The sequence below is a fragment of the Colobus angolensis genome, unplaced genomic scaffold (genome assembly GCF_000951035.1).
Source record: "Colobus angolensis palliatus isolate OR3802 unplaced genomic scaffold, Cang.pa_1.0 Scaffold7, whole genome shotgun sequence".
NCBI lineage: Eukaryota > Metazoa > Chordata > Mammalia > Primates > Cercopithecidae > Colobus > Colobus angolensis.
In genome coordinates this window covers 7,365,750-7,381,795 of record NW_012120709.1, presented here as the reverse complement: position 1 = coordinate 7,381,795, position 16,046 = coordinate 7,365,750, and the positions used below count along the sequence as shown (strand labels likewise).

At 35.1% G+C, this 16,046-nt stretch overlaps 1 protein-coding gene across 2 annotated transcripts in view; it reads left to right on the top strand.

Moving 5' to 3' along the window:
- PGR (progesterone receptor) overlaps positions 1 to 16,046 on the top strand; it is a 96,249-nt gene that overhangs the window by 68,649 nt on the left and 11,554 nt on the right. For both annotated transcript variants that reach the window (XM_011926609.1, XM_011926608.1), the window contains exons 5-7: positions 5,694 to 5,838; positions 7,271 to 7,401; positions 15,126 to 15,283. In XM_011926609.1, coding sequence (XP_011781999.1) covers positions 5,694 to 5,838; positions 7,271 to 7,401; positions 15,126 to 15,283 — 434 coding nt within the window. The remainder of the gene's footprint in view (positions 1 to 5,693; positions 5,839 to 7,270; positions 7,402 to 15,125; positions 15,284 to 16,046) is intronic.

The window sequence follows — 16,046 nt, the reverse complement described above, 5'->3', positions numbered from 1 at the left end:
CTAAAACAATTATAATCAATCATATTTTCCATTTCTTTTTCCAAATAGCATCCAAACTCCATAGCCTCAATATGCAAGGGCTTTCTGTGATCTGGCTCCTGAATTTGCAGTGTTATCTCTCATCATTCCTCTTCACACGACTCTAAGTTCTAGTTCCCTAAATGCTGTTTGATCAAATTCTAGCCTCCTTCTCTTGCCCATATTATTTTTCCTACCTGGCAGCCCATCTCTTTCCCCACATCTTCCTTTGACTGACCTGTAACTGTCTTTCAGGATTCGCATTACTTGTCACTTCCTCTGGGAAGATTTCTCTGAGCCTTCCTAGACTGGGTGAGGAAACTCTGTACCCTCCCTTGTCTCGTTTGTGCTTGTGAACCCTAACACTATGACTCTGAGTTACAATTGTGTTCTACTTTTCTATCTGTCTCACAAGCCTATAGTGTTAAAGGCAGAAACAGCATCTTTCTAATCTTGATCCTAATTGCAAGTATAATGCTTCCTCCCAAATAGGTGCTTAAAGAATATTTATAGAAATTTAATTTACAGAATTGATATGCAAAGAATTATACTACCTTAGGTTGTTAGACATTAAGTTCTTATTCAGAAATAATCATCAAACATATGTTGGTGGTTATACTTGTAGTATTGAAGCTTCTTTGTGCGTCTCAACATTGATACTTGTTGAAATGAAAGTTGATGCTTTGTGTCAGAAGCTGCTGAGATGTTTAATGCTCTGCCATTGTTGTTGTAGATTATCTGTTTCAATTACATGACATTTTTTACAGAACCAAAACCTACATATTTTATCAAAACTCTGGGAGTAAGATTGGGGAACTTAGTATGTCATACAAGCTGTCTTTTTTTTTTTTTTTTTTCTTGAGACAGGCTCTCACTCTGTCACCCAGGCTGGAGTGCAGTGGCATGATTATAGCTCACCGCAGCTTAGAACTCCTAGGCTCAAGCCATCCTCTTGCTTCAGCCTCCCCAGTAACTTCAGCCTCCCCAGAACTACAGGTGTGCACCGCCACACCTGGACAGGCTTTTTAAAATTGGTTTGTAGAGACTGGGTCTTGGCTGGTCTCAAACTCCTGGCCTCAAGTGACTGTCCTGCCTCACCTCCCATAGCACTGGGACTATCAGCATGAACCACCACTCCCAGCCCAGGCCATCTCTTTACTATACACTTTCTGTTAATTCTTTAAGCTAAAATTGGACAGCTGTAACAGGGCTTTTGTCAAAAATTATCAGGTCAAGTCACTTAAAAGGAAAAGAGTTTTTTTTTTTTTTTTTAACATTTGTTAAACACAATTAGTGATAATCCATCACTTCTCTATGTGAAGGTTTTTCATTTTGGTCATCTCAAATGTGCTAAGTTTGCCTGATCATTATCATCATTGGGAATTTGATCTCAGTGTTCCCATCTTTGTTTCAGCATAAAGTAATGAATGATATTACAGTTAATAAGGAAAAAAACAGCATTTCTATACTAGGCATGTTCAAGTCAATTTAACATTGTACATTTATCACAGATAAGCACTGTAAAAGGTGGAGTCAAGGTTATTTTCTGAGTTCTATTCCATTCTGTCAAACAGAAATATAGTTTCTGCTATAAATATTGGTAATTTTATAAATTTTAAGTTATTATAATAAGATTTGCCTTTAATATGGTAATAAAATAAAAATAAGCCTGGATTTCTAGTCCCAGAATGTGAAAACAAAGAAAAAAGCAAAAAGACAAAAACAAAAACTAAGAGTAGGATAAAGTGAATGTGAACATGTACATGTAGACAGGATCTGTTTTTGGATAAAGAACAATTTAATTGTTATATAATTTTCTAAAATGTTTAAATGTTTAAAACTATTTAAAGGTTAACATAAAACAAATGCCTGAAGTGAAAAATTATAGCATAGTTAAGTCAAATATTTAAATATTATACTTTTTTAGAAAGTTATAAAGTTCACTGAGAAAGATATAGGGAATAATAAATGTATTTGTGGAGATTATTGTGAACTCTTGGTTAATGTTTTGATACATCTGATTAATTAAAACTAAGTAACTTTCTATGAGCCTTTTTTTGTTTTGTTTTGTTTTTGTTTTTGAGATGGAATCTTGCTCTGTCACCAGGCTGGAGTGCAGTGGCGCAATCTCAGCTCACTGTAACCTCAGCCTCCCAGGTTCAAGCCAGTCTCCTGTCTCAGCTTCCCAAGTAGCTGAGACTACAGGCATGTGCCACCACGTCCAGCTAATTTTTGTATTTTTAGTAGAGACAGGGTTTTACCATGTTGGCCAGGATGGTCTCAATCTCTTGACCTTGTGATCTGCCCACCTTGGCCTCCCAAAGTGCTGGGATTACAGGCATGAGCCACTGCGCCCGGCCCATTTTTTGTATTCTATGAAATATATAATTTGTTATATATAACAACATAAAATATATATTCTGGAAAATATATATTCCAGAACAAACACATAATTTATCTTTAAAATGTTTTCACTACTATTAACATTTATACTTTAGTTCTTATAGGTTCTATAATGTATAAAATGCCTCCTAACATTTTTTTAATGCCATTGTGTTTTAGTATTACAGACTTCCCATTAGACTGACTGGTGGATTTCATATAGTATTACTCCAATGAACAATTCTGTTGCACTGATAGACTAATAATAAATATCTCTATAGTGTTCTACAATGTGCATAATTAACCCATTTGTCTCGTAGCAACTCACTGAGTTAGTTATCATTGTCATTGTGATTTTACTCATGAGGAAATTTAGATTCAATGATAATAAGTGATGTTTCCAAAGTGGCTGTTAGTGAGTGGTAGAGCCAGGACTGGAACTTGGGTCTTCTGTCCTGAATTCCTTCCAACTTGTGAAGACAGATCAGCAATAGGGACGTTTATAAAATGTGCCTCCCTTTAGAAAGTCTTCCTCTTCAAACATTAAGGCAATTAATTGATCTCTTGTCAAATGATTCTAAATTTTATCACAAAATTACCCATTTTTGTAGTCTGTTAAATATTTGACTTACAAGCAGCATTTATGTATTACATTTATTGTGTTGAGCTTTATAATTTTCTTTCAAAGTTATTATGTAGACCTATACTTGAAGACACATTTAAGTCATATGCACATTTTAAAAATTATGAAAATTGCAAGTCAGAAAATGTTTTGGCTAGTTATTTAGAGAGTCTTTCTGCACCTGAGTAAACCAGGATTCTTGGATGCCAGTAATAAAAATCAACTATGTTAATTATAAAACACACAAGCAACAACAAAAACCCCTTTTAAAAACAAAAGAAAAAGAAAAAAATAATTTACTGAGAGGACACCCGGGGTTCACTGAATAGAAGCTAGAGGACAAACTTAGAATATGGGCAGAAGCCAAGGCACATCTGAAGGGCTAAAAAGCAAGTATCACAAATCCTCGCGTTGGTTCTCATTATCTGGACACCACCACCATCAAGAATAAATAGTCATATATTTGTCTTTGCTTTAGTATTTTCTGATTCAAATTCCTGTTAAAGTATGTTCCATGGGCCAAAGCTATGCCCCAAGCCCAGAGAAGGAGAAGCTTTACCCAGCTTTCTCAGTGGGAAAGTAGGAAGGTAGGGCACTTGCTCTCACAAAACTACAACCAGTGGGGAACTCTGTCCACACAGAGAAAGAAGGAGGGGTGGAAGAAAGTTGGGAAGGAAAGAAGGAAGGTATTAGAGAGCAGTGAGGGAGGAGGAGAGGAAAGGAAGGAAGGGAGGGAGGGAGGGGAGGAAGGGAGGGAAGAAATGAGGGAGAAGGGGAGGAAGGGGAGCAAGGAAAGGTGAGAAGGAGAGAAGAAGTTTAGTTAGACACTGAAGAGCATCCCTTCTCAGTAAAAGGTAAATGCTCACTATGGCATCTCTTATTATGAATATACATTTGAGTTTTTGGTCTTATTGAGGCTAAGGAATTCTAAGAAGAGAAGAGCAATTTTTCTACTATTCACATGAAGATGGGACGATCTGAAGTCTATGAAGAGAAGAGCTACCTACCTTGACATGATTAACATTGTCAGGAAATAACTTTCTTTTGCTCTTGATAGCTAATGAATTAAGTTTTGCTTCGGTTTTACTTTTGAAACAGATTATTTGTGAGAACGTCAGTGGATTTTTAGAGAAAATAGATGTTTTAAAAATAACTTTATAGAAAGAACCACAATGTTCTCAGCAAAACATTGTCTCTATACCTTTAATTTTAAAAATCATCCATTTTCATTGTTTCAGCTACACTGAGATATAAATAACTTTCAAGTTTATATTAATAATTTTAGCCCAGATATCTCCCCATACTTCTAATTCATATGTGCAGCTGATATCAGGATGTTGACCCCTGAATCCTATCCAAAACTATTTTCTCCCTAACAAGTTTCTTCTCCTTTATCTCGGCAATGCTGTTATCATCATCTACGGTTCAATAAAAATACTGAAAGATGTATTTGATTCCTTCTTCTTCCCATCTACCTGCAATCAGTTGACAAATGTCTTTGATTTTTCCCTTTAAATATTTTTCTGATGCACTCTCCTCTCTTAATTCCGATGTGTTGACTTACTTCAGGCTTTTATCATCTCTCACCTGGGCTTTGACAGTATCTCCCAACTGTCCTCCCTAACTCCAGGCTTATTCCCTTGAATCCACCTACCACATAGCTAAAAAGGATCTATCTATATTGCAAGGCTATGTCACTCCCATTGCTCCTTAGTAGACATGCAAGACCTTGGATGATCTGACCCAGCCTACATCTCCAAACACATCTTTGCTTCTCCCACGTTTAAGTTACTCATTGTTGAGCTGGTGATCTTCCCTTGAGAATTGGGAAGACATGGAGAGACTTGTGATGATTAAGTCAAGATTCATTTGCCCTTTCCTTGCCATCCTTCTGCCACCAACACCATGGAACAGCCTAAAAGAGGATGAAAGACCAAAGCATTCACACCACATCCCCAATACACACATGCACAGATTCTAAATCTCTTAAGCCACATGGAAGTTTAAAATAAGACTGGATTAAGTTTCAGATAACTCAAGTGACCTGATGACTGTGGAATCTACCCAAGACATAGTTAAGGGTTGTTAAAAGAAAATTAGATATAACACAACTGAAAGCAGTGGTTTTACAAAGTAAGACCAATTTATGTTTAAATCCCAAAGAACTGAGATTTAACAAACTGATTATATTCCATTTAGGCATTCTCTCTCTTTTTTTCTGGAAATTTTTTCCTGACTTCCCTCCAGATTGACTGATGCACTCCCTTTTAACCTTCTCTACCCCAGCACTCATGTGCTTGTTTCTCCTGTTGAGTTGTGAGCTTCTTTTGAGGCTAGGATTGAGTCTTACTCATCTTCATTTTTATACAGTGCCTGGCACACGAATGGTTCTCATTAAATGAGTGTTGCATGAATGAGTGATGGATAATGGATTCACTTAGCAAAATCCCAGAAATGCTAAATCATACTGACTGATTTTAAGTGACTTCCAAAGTTGCTGATATTTTAGGCTGTGTTATTTATTAATGTTTTCTGATTTTCAGTGTAAAATATGTTGAGATTGAAAACATTACCCTACTTATACCTATTTTCAGATTTATATGTATTTTCAACATTTTTTATATAATCCAGTCATTTTTATGGTCACTGTATTTTTAAATTTGTTTTGTAGGTTTTCGAAACTTACATATTGATGACCAGATAACTCTCATTCAGTATTCTTGGATGAGCTTAATGGTGTTTGGTCTAGGATGGAGATCCTACAAACACGTCAGTGGGCAGATGCTGTATTTTGCACCTGATCTAATACTAAATGAGTAAGTAGTAACTTTTGTTGTTTTTGTTATTATAAGTGTACATATAGGATAATTTTGAAAGTTGTATTTCAATAGAGGATCACATATTTAGTGTTCTTGATATGATTATATTAATGTCGTTTTATGGTAATTTGATATTTGGAGCTTTTTTCTCATTTCAAAATATAGCTGTATCAAATCCAAATTTCTTACACACCAAGAATGTATCAAGTAATATATTTAAAGATAAACTTAAATGTTTCATTTATCAATTTAAAATTTCATAGCTTGGTACTAATGACAATCATAAAATAAATGAGAAATATTTTTGTTATTGACTTACATTCAAAAAGTAAAAACGTCTTTCTTCATGCATGACAAATTAGACTGGTAATTTATTTTAAAATTTGAAAGATAAGTATTCCAATTTGCTTTATATTTAAATAATTTTAATTAATTTTCTACATGTAACCTTTAACTGAATAAGCATATTTTCATGGTAATGTTTGTATTGTTCTAATGGTGAATGCTGACTTAGAAGTATATAACTCACACTGAAAGCAGTGGTTTTACAAAGCAAGACCAGTTTATGTTTAAATCCCAAATAACTGAGATTTTTATAAGTCTTTACAGTTTTTAGATAATTTTCATGTTTCATTATATTTTATCCAACAATTCCTTGAGATAATTAAGAAATCAGCATTCTTCATTGTACAGTTCAGAAAACTGACTCTCAGAAGAATTATATAATCTGCCAAATAATTTGAATGACAGTGAGATTTGTTCTCTCTTTTGAGTCAAAATCTAATTTTCTTTTCATTATTTTTGCTAGCTTCATTTGACTAATGTGGACATTATAAAACAACACATGGTTGAGAAAATGCCTTAATTAAATTTTCTCAGCCTTCAGCACTTGTGTTTAACTTTGTCCATTCATTAATGCTTGCCAATGTCCTCTTTTGCTCTTTTCTGTATCATTGTATATTTCCCTAGAAAAGTTCAAAATATGGTAAGCTCTGTGAACTGACTTCTCCTATTTAATTGCACACAAAATTATAGATGTTTTCATAGAAAATAAATTGTAAGTAAATAAAACATTTCTGAGCATTCTTCAGCTCCACATTCTCAACTCCTACACCTCTGCTCTGTTTTCTTGGTTTAGGTATTTAAAATGTGATAATAAAAATGAGAAACAATGTTAATCTTGGTCACTCTGTATTTAATATAATTTTCTAATTTTAAGATTTCTTAACCTCAAAAATTCAGTGTTGTGAAAAGTTTAGAAGATGTTTAAAACTCCAAATATTGCGTTTGTTTATTAAAAGTGTAGTCATACTCAATAATATGTAAGGTAATTACCAAAGTCATATTCCCTGATAAATTACCTAAACTGGCTGAGACACTATTTTTTTTTCCTGTTGCTTTTTCTTTTGTGTATTGTGTGTGGTGCAAGACAGCGGATGAAAGAATCATCATTCTATTCATTATGCCTTACCATGTGGCAGATCCCACAGGAGTTTGTCAAGCTTCAAGTTAGCCAAGAAGAGTTCCTCTGTATGAAAGTATTGTTACTTCTTAATACAAGTGAGTGAGTTCAAGTAACTTAATGCCAGATATTTAGTTTCTTAATTCATTAGAAAAGTTGCAAACAATATGATTATATAGTTATATATGAGGTAGACATTTTGGATTATAAGTATAAAGAAGAAATACCCAATATATTGTTATAGACATTAATAAAATTACTCGATATTTTTAGTCTTTTACCTACCGTATGATACTAAAATAGCCTCATCAATTTCTTTTTATTTTAGATAAAATGATTTAATTACTCTTTCATAGTCACCTAATTCAGTAATGTAAACTACAGTCATGTGCCACATAACAGTATTTTGGTCAACAATGGAACACATATATAATGGTTCCCTAAGATTATAATGGAGTTGAAAAATTACCATCGCCTAGTCCCGTTATAGCCACCATAACATCATAGCACAATGCACTAATCACATGTTCGTGGTGATACTGATGTAAACAAACCTACTGTGCTGTCAGTCATATAAAGTATAGCACATACAATTATGTACAGTACATAGTACTTAGTAGTGATAATAAACAATTCGTACTGGTTTATGTATTTACTATACTATACTTTTCTATTGAGAGTCACTACTTCTACTTTTTTAAGTTAACGCAAAACAGCCTCAGGTAGGTCTGTCAGAAGGGATTCCAGAAAAGGGCATTGTCATCCTAGGAGATGATAGCGCCATGTGTGTTACTGCCCCTGAAGACCTTCCAGTGAGATAAGATGTTGGGGTGGATGACAGTGATATTGGTGATTCCCACTCTGTGTAGGCCTAGGCTAATGTGTGTTTTGGGTATTCATTTTTAACAAAAAAGTTTAAGCAAAAAAGAAAATATTTAGAAGTAGATAAAGCTTATAGAATAAAGATATAGAGAAAGAAAGCTAGGCACGGTGGCATGTGCCTGTAGTCCCCGCTACTTGGGAGGCTGAGGTGAGAGGATCACTTGAGCCTAGGAGTTCAAGTCCAGCCTAAGCAACATGTGAGAACTTGTCTCTAAAAAAAGAAAGAAAGAAAGAGAACTGTACCATGTGTTTTCGTTTTTAACTAAATGTTATTACAAAAGAGTCAAAAAGTTAAAAAACTAGAGTTTATAAAGTAAAAAAGTTACAGTAATGTAAAGCTAATTTATTATAAAAGAAATAAAAATATTTTTATAAATGTAGTGTAGCCTAAGTGTACAGTGTTTATAAAGTCTATTGTAGTGTATAGTAATGTTCTAGGCCTTCAAATTCTCTCACCACTCACTCACTGACTCATGCAGAGCAACTTCCAGTCCTGCAAGCTCCATTCATGTTAAGTCCCCTATGCAAGTGTCCCATTTTTATCTTTTATATTGGATTTTTACTATGCCCCTTCTGTGTCTAATTACACAAGCACTTATCACTGTGTTACAGTTGCCTACAGTATTCAGTAGTCACATGCTGTACAGGTTCATAGCCTAGGTATAAGGCCTAGGTGTATAGTAGTCTATACCATCTAGGTTTGTGTGAGTACACTCTGTGACAATCACGCAATGATGAAATTGCATAAGGACACATTTCTCAGAATATATCCCCATCATTCAGTGATACATGACTGCAGTTATTGGATAAGCATGAACCATACTCTTTTCTACTACCACTTTCACCCCATCCCCAAAGTAGTTACTATATAAAACACATAATTTTGTTTAGAATTATTTTTGTGATGTCAAGATAAATTGTTAAAACAGATAACTATAAAGATTAGCATCTTAGTATAATAGTGGTTTCTTTATCACAGACACAATCCAGTGAGTTAGCAAGAAACACCCAGGCTCCTTCTAGTCAGTGGCTCCACCCTTTCCTAGTGGCTTGCAAACCTCTATTGGACGTGACTAGAAATTAGAACTGAGTGAGAGAGGTTTTGAAGGCTAGATCTGGAACTATCATACATCACTTTCACCCACATTCCAAGGCACTTAAGCTGCAGGAAAGGCTGGGAAATACAGCCTAGCTATAGGCCCAGAAGAAAGAGGAAATTATGTTTTATAAAGCATTGCACTGATCACCAGAAGGACAGGCAAATATCTGTTCCACTTTTTCTTATATCCAAGGAACATACTTACCTCTGCCTCAGTGGATCCCCAAGGGTCTGGGTGGGAAAAGCTTAAAAAGAAAGAAAAAGCAACTGCTTTGACCCTTGCATAGGCAGGATCAGCCCTCACATGTACAAACTGATGCTTCCTTGATTCGTTGTGATTTGTATAAGAACCACAGGGAGCTAAGACCTCAGGCTGAGGGTGAGCCTAAGGTCTTTCTCAGCAACATCGTTACAGGGACTTCTTTCTAAGGCACAAATCTCAAATGACTGGGGGGGTGCATATCAGGAGGGAAGGGCAAGAAAGCTAAACCCTAAAACGAAGGCTTCCTCATGGAATCTATGCAAAGACAAGGATCAATACATAACTCTCTTGGGAACCCTATTTGGACGAGGAATTTCAAGCCTAATTTGGTGACAGAGCATCAGGTGGAGAAAGAATATTCACGTAGAACCGGCCCAGAGAGTCAACTGGAATACATTTAATAACACAGTAATTAGCTCCTGCCCTTCTTTGCATGAAGGAATGAATCCTATAGCACTTATGTCACAGAGTCCTAGATCTTCCAAATTGGCTTATATCTTTAACATAATTCTTTCTTTATGGATAGGCAACATTATGCTGGGGAATTAAACAACAATGGAATTAATCAACAGGGAGGCACTGCTCATTGTTGTCACTTAGAAACTTAGGCGATCACTAGAGCAGAGGTAAGAAAAGCAAGTGAGATTCGTACAACTTCCACTCACATGCCATAGAGAGTAAGATTTTTAGCCACTTGCCACTTCACAAAAAGGAAGAAAAAGAAACTATTTAATGAATAGTACTTATGCTTTCCACAGATTCTAATCAAGATTCTAATGAGATTTTGGGAGAAGAGGGTGATTTTGACAAACCTATTGAAAATCTATTTTTAAAACTAGAATAAATAGATAAGCATTATAAAAACATGCATGGAATTAGAAAGCTACTGTAATTAATACAGCATGGGAGGAGAGATATATTGAACTTTTGTGCAAATCAGACAAGTATATATTAGAACATATATAGTATAGTGGAAACCACAAATCAATGAGTATGAAGCAAATAAATGTTAAGAAAAATAGTTTTATATTTGGAAAAAAAACAGTTTGGATATGTAGCTCAAATTATATCCTTGAATAACAGATAATTGAGTTAAATGTAAACACTCAAATAATTAAAAAACTAGAAGAAATAGAAATAATCTTCAATCTCAAGTAGAAAATACCTTTTATAAAATAAATGCAAGAAGATTGGCCAAGTAAAACTTTGATGATTTGGTAGTTATGAACTTAAACCTCTCATTTGCCATTAAAAATGAAAATATAAATCTCCAGGAATAGACAGTAGGTTGAACAAACATTTTTACCATTGTTCTCTCCAAAATTACACTAAAAGCCAAATGTAGTGGGTCACATTTCTAATCACACTTTGAGGGGCCAAGCCAGGCAGATGGCTTAAGCCCAGGAGTTTGAGACCAGCCTAGGCAACTTGCAAAACCCCATATATAAAAAAAAATACAAAAATTTAGCCGGGCATAGTGGCAAGTGTCTGTAGTCCCAGGTAGCCGGGAAGCTGAGGTGGGAGGATCACCTCAACCTAGGAAGTCAAGGCTGCAGTGAGCCATGATTGCACCACTGTACTTCTGTCTGGGCAACAAGAGCAAAAACTCCATCTTAAAAAAAAAAAAAAAAAAAAAAAAAAAAATTACACTAAAATCTTAGTAAAGGGATTTACTATGAAAAAATTAAGAAACAATAAATTTATATTCATGTTTACAGCTGAGGGAAATATAGGGATTGGTTGGTAACCTTAAAGAGAGTTGTGAAGGTTTGAAATGACTGCTCCTTGAAGTAGCTCCAGAAAATTAGTACAACCTCTATGGAAGACCATATGGAGACTTCTCAAAAAACTATAAATACAACTACCATTCTATCTAGCAGTCCCACCACTGCATGTCTTCCCAAAGGAAAAGAAATCATTATATCAGAAAGATACCTGCACTCGTTTATTGCAGCACTGTTCACGATAGCAAAGATAGGGAATCAATCCAAGTGTATATCAACAGATAATAGGATAAAGAAAATATGATGTATTCACACATATACATACACATACACACACACACAATGGAATATTCAGACATCAAAAAGAATGAAAGTGTGTCTTTTGCAGCAACATGGATGGAACAGGAAGTCATTATCTTAAGTGAAACAATTCAGAGACAAAGTCAGATACCACATGTCCTCACTTATAAGTGGGAGCTAAATAATGCATATATATGGGCATAGAGTGTGGAATAATTGACAGTGGTGACTTGGAAGGCTGGAAAGGTAGGAAGGGGGTGAGACATTACCTAATGGATACAATGTGCATTCTTGGGTGATTGTTATACCAAAAGCCCAGATATCACCGCTATGCAATATATGCATGTAACAAAACTGCACAGATATTCCTTAAATTTATACAATTTTTTTTAAAAAAGAGGTTCTAGATATACATATCGATGTATATACTAGAGTTTTCAATTGACAAAAATTTGCATAGACATACTGAATTGCCAGAATTACTCTTCAGAGTCCCCTTTATGTATAAGATCCAGAAAACTCAAAAACCAAAGAATTAACTTATTTGGTTTTCATAAGTTTGTATCTCTGGCCTTTTTTTTCTAGGGGAAATGGAAACCAAGTTTTGTTTGGGGTGCAGGGGATAAATATAGGTTTAAGAAATAGTAATTTTCCTCCCTGTTCCCTGAGGTACAACAATATTGGAATTAGGCCAAGGCTGGGCACAGTGGCTCATGTCTGTAATCCCAGCACTTTGGGAGCCTGAGGTGGGCAGATCACTTGAGGTCAGGAGTTCAACACCAGCCTGGTCAACACAGTGAAACCCTGTCTCTACCAAAAAGACAAAAATTAGTCTGAAATGATGGCACACACTTGTAATCGCAGCTACTCAGGAGGCTGAGGCAGGAGAATTGCTTGAACTTGGGAGGTGGAGGTTGCAGTGAGCCGAGATTGTGCCACTGAACTCCAGCCTGGGCGACAGAGCAAGACCTTGTCTCAAAAAAGAAAAAAAGCAATTAGGCCAACTAACAATCTTAGAATGGCCTCTTGGTGTTCCAGTAAAAGAAAGAGTTGCAAGTCTGAGGTAGAAATGATTAAGCTTAATGAGGAAGGCATGTCAAAAGTTGATACAGGCTAAAAACTAGGTCTCCTGAGCCAAGCAACTAACCAAGTTTCAAATACAAAGGAAAAGTTCTTGAAGGACATTAAAAGTGCCATTCTAGTGAACACATGAATGATAAGCAAAACAACCTTATTTCTGATATGGAGAAAGTTTTAGTGGTCTGAATAGATGATCAAACCAGCCACAATATTCCCTTAAGCCTAAGTCTCATCCAGAGGGAAGGCCCTGATTCTCCTCAATACTAGGGAGGCTAAAAGATGTGAGGAAGGAGCAGAAAAAAGTTTGAAGCTAGCAGAAGTTGGTTCATGAGGTTTAAGAAGCCATTTCCATAACATAAAGCATAAGATGAAGCAGCAAGTATTGATGTAGAAGCTGCAGCAAGTTATCCAAAAGATTTAGGTAAGATTATCGCTACTTCTGAAAGTAGCTGTGCTAAAAAACAGGTTTTCAGGGTAGATAAAACAGCTCTCCATTGGAGGAAGATGTCATCTAGGATTTTCATAACTACAGAGAAGAAGTCAATGTCTGGCTTCAAAGCTTCAAAGGACAGGCTGACTCTCTTGTTAGGCACTAATGAAGCTGGTGACTTGAAGCTGAAGCTAATGCTCACTTATCATTCTGAAGATCCTAAGGCCTTTAAGAATTATGCTCAATCTATTCTGCTGTTTATGAATGGAACAACAAAGCCTGGATGACAGCACATCTGTTTATGGCATGGTTTACTGAATATTTTAATCCACTGTTGAAACTTATTGCTCAGAAAGGAATATTACTTTCAAATATTATTGCTCATTGACAATGCACCTAGTCAGCCAAGAGCTCTTATGGAGATATGCAAGGAGATTAATGTTTTCATTTCTGCTAACACAACATTCATTCTGTAGTTTGTAGATCAAAGGGTAATTTTCCACTTTCGTATCTTATTATTTAAGAAATATATTTTGTAAAGCTGTAGCTGCCATAGACAGTGATTCCTCTGATGGATCTGGGTAAAGTAGATTGAAAGCCTTCTAGAAAGGATTCATCATTCTAGATGCCATTAAGAACATTCATGATTCATGGCAGAAGGTGAAAACAGCAAAATTAACAAGAGTTTGGAAGAAGTTTATTTCATCCCTCTTGGATGACTTTGAGGGAGTTCAAAACTTCGGTGGAGGAAATAACTACAGATGTGTGAAAAGAAGAAGAGAATTAAAATTAGACGTAGAACCTGAAGACATGACTGAATTGCACTAGTTTCATAAAACTTGAAAGATGAGTTGTTTCTTATGGATGAGCGAAGAAAGTGGTTTCTTGAGTTGGAATCTGCTTCTAGTGAAGATGCTATGAACATTATTGAAATGACAACAAAGGATTTCGAAGATTACATAAACTTAGTTGATAATGCAGCAGCAGGACTTAAGAGGATTGACTCCAGTTATGAAAGAAGTTCTACTGTGGGTAAAATGCCATCAAACTGCTAGCATTGCATGCTACAGAAAAATTATTCACAAAAGAGTCAGTTGATGCAGCAAACGTCATTGTTGCCTTATTTTGAGAAACTGTCATAGCCACCCCAACCTTCAGCAACCACCACCCTGACCAATCAGCATCCATCAACATTTAGACAAGACCCTCCACCAGCAAAAAGATTTTGACTCATGGAAGACTCAGATAATTGTTACCGTTTTCTAGCAATAAAGTATTTTTTTAGTTAAGGTATGTTCATTTTTAAAATAATGCTGTTTCACACTTAATACATTCTAGTATAGTGTGAATATAACTTCTATGTGGACTGGGAAACCAAAAGATGAATGTGATTCACTTTGTTGCAATATTTCCTTTATTGCAGTGGTCTGGAACCAAACCAGCTATATGTCCAAGATATGCCTGTGTAACAAAGTGGCTGGATATAAGATAAATATTTAAATATTAATACTTTTCTCCCATATCAGCAGGAAGGCATTAGAAAATTTAATGAGGCAATTTTTAAAATTACAACAAAAAGATAAATCATCTAGGAATAATCTTAATGACAAATACTTGAGATTTATATAAAGAAGACAAAAGTTTACTAAGGGATCCAAGCCAAGTGTTCATTAAAAAGAAGGGGAAAAAAAGGACCCAGATTACATGCAGCTGTAAACTAAATCAAACCAGGTATTCAAGAAGCATGTAGAATAAGGCCAGGTACTCTTTTGAGCAAATGCTAAGATAGATGCACAATCCATTGATACAGGCCTAAAATAGGTCAGCTGAAGTGTTCTTTAACATACCTATTAGTTCTTATATTCTTCCAGTGAACTAGCAGTTTATATGTCCTGATACTATCAATAACACGATCTCTTTCCTATATAAGGTGTTTTTTTCCTAGAGTCACATATCAGAAGAAATCTTTATATATCTTAGAAATATATAAGTTGTTAATGTCATCTTTTTAAACATAACTGCCACTTTTAATTGTCTTCTTACAGTTCCTTTGGAAGGACTACGAAGTCAAACCCAGTTTGAGGAGATGAGGTCAAGCTACATTAGAGAGCTCATCAAGGCAATTGGTTTGAGGCAAAAAGGAGTTGTGCCTAGCTCACAGCGTTTCTATCAACTTACAAAACTTCTTGATAACTTGCATGATGTAAGTATTTGGTTGATTCCAGAATATCAATGATTATTCTCTGATTTTCTATAACTTTTTAAATGTTACATATAAATTTTACTTTATATGATTTTCTCAGATTAATGCTTGCATTTTAAAAGTATTTGGATCACGCTGCTCAGACTTTATATATATTTTTTTCATTTTCAATATAGATCACTCAAATATTCTTTTACAAGTATTTGTATAATTTGAGGGTAATTTAATAGGTGATAGAAATTATTGTACATTTCCTGAATATGTTCTAAAATATTTGTGCCTAAAATGATAAAAGATTTTATATATACAGTAAAAACAAAGGTAGGTATGTGGAAAATAAGACTCATGCCATTTTAAATGGAATTATAAATAACATTGCTGGTGGATGGGCAATCAGGCAATATATAGCAAAAGTTAAAATTTGCATGCTTTTCAAGTTTCTATGTTTTAGAATTTATCTTAAAGAAATAATTAGGCAAATGTAATATACATGCAAGGATGTTCACCATAGCAGAGGGGAAAAAAAGAAAAACAAACAAGAAATGCCCAACACCAGAAGTGGATTACTAAGAAAAGATATCTGTGGTTTGTCAAGATATATGAAATACAAGCTTTTATTGCTACTATGTTCAGATCACATTAAAATGACAGTGAAGGCATAAAAAAGCTATCCACTCACCAGGTCAACTTTTGAGGTCTTACTCCTGAATATGAACAGACAGCCAAGATTATGAGCTATTTGAGTAAAGCCTCTAAAATGAAA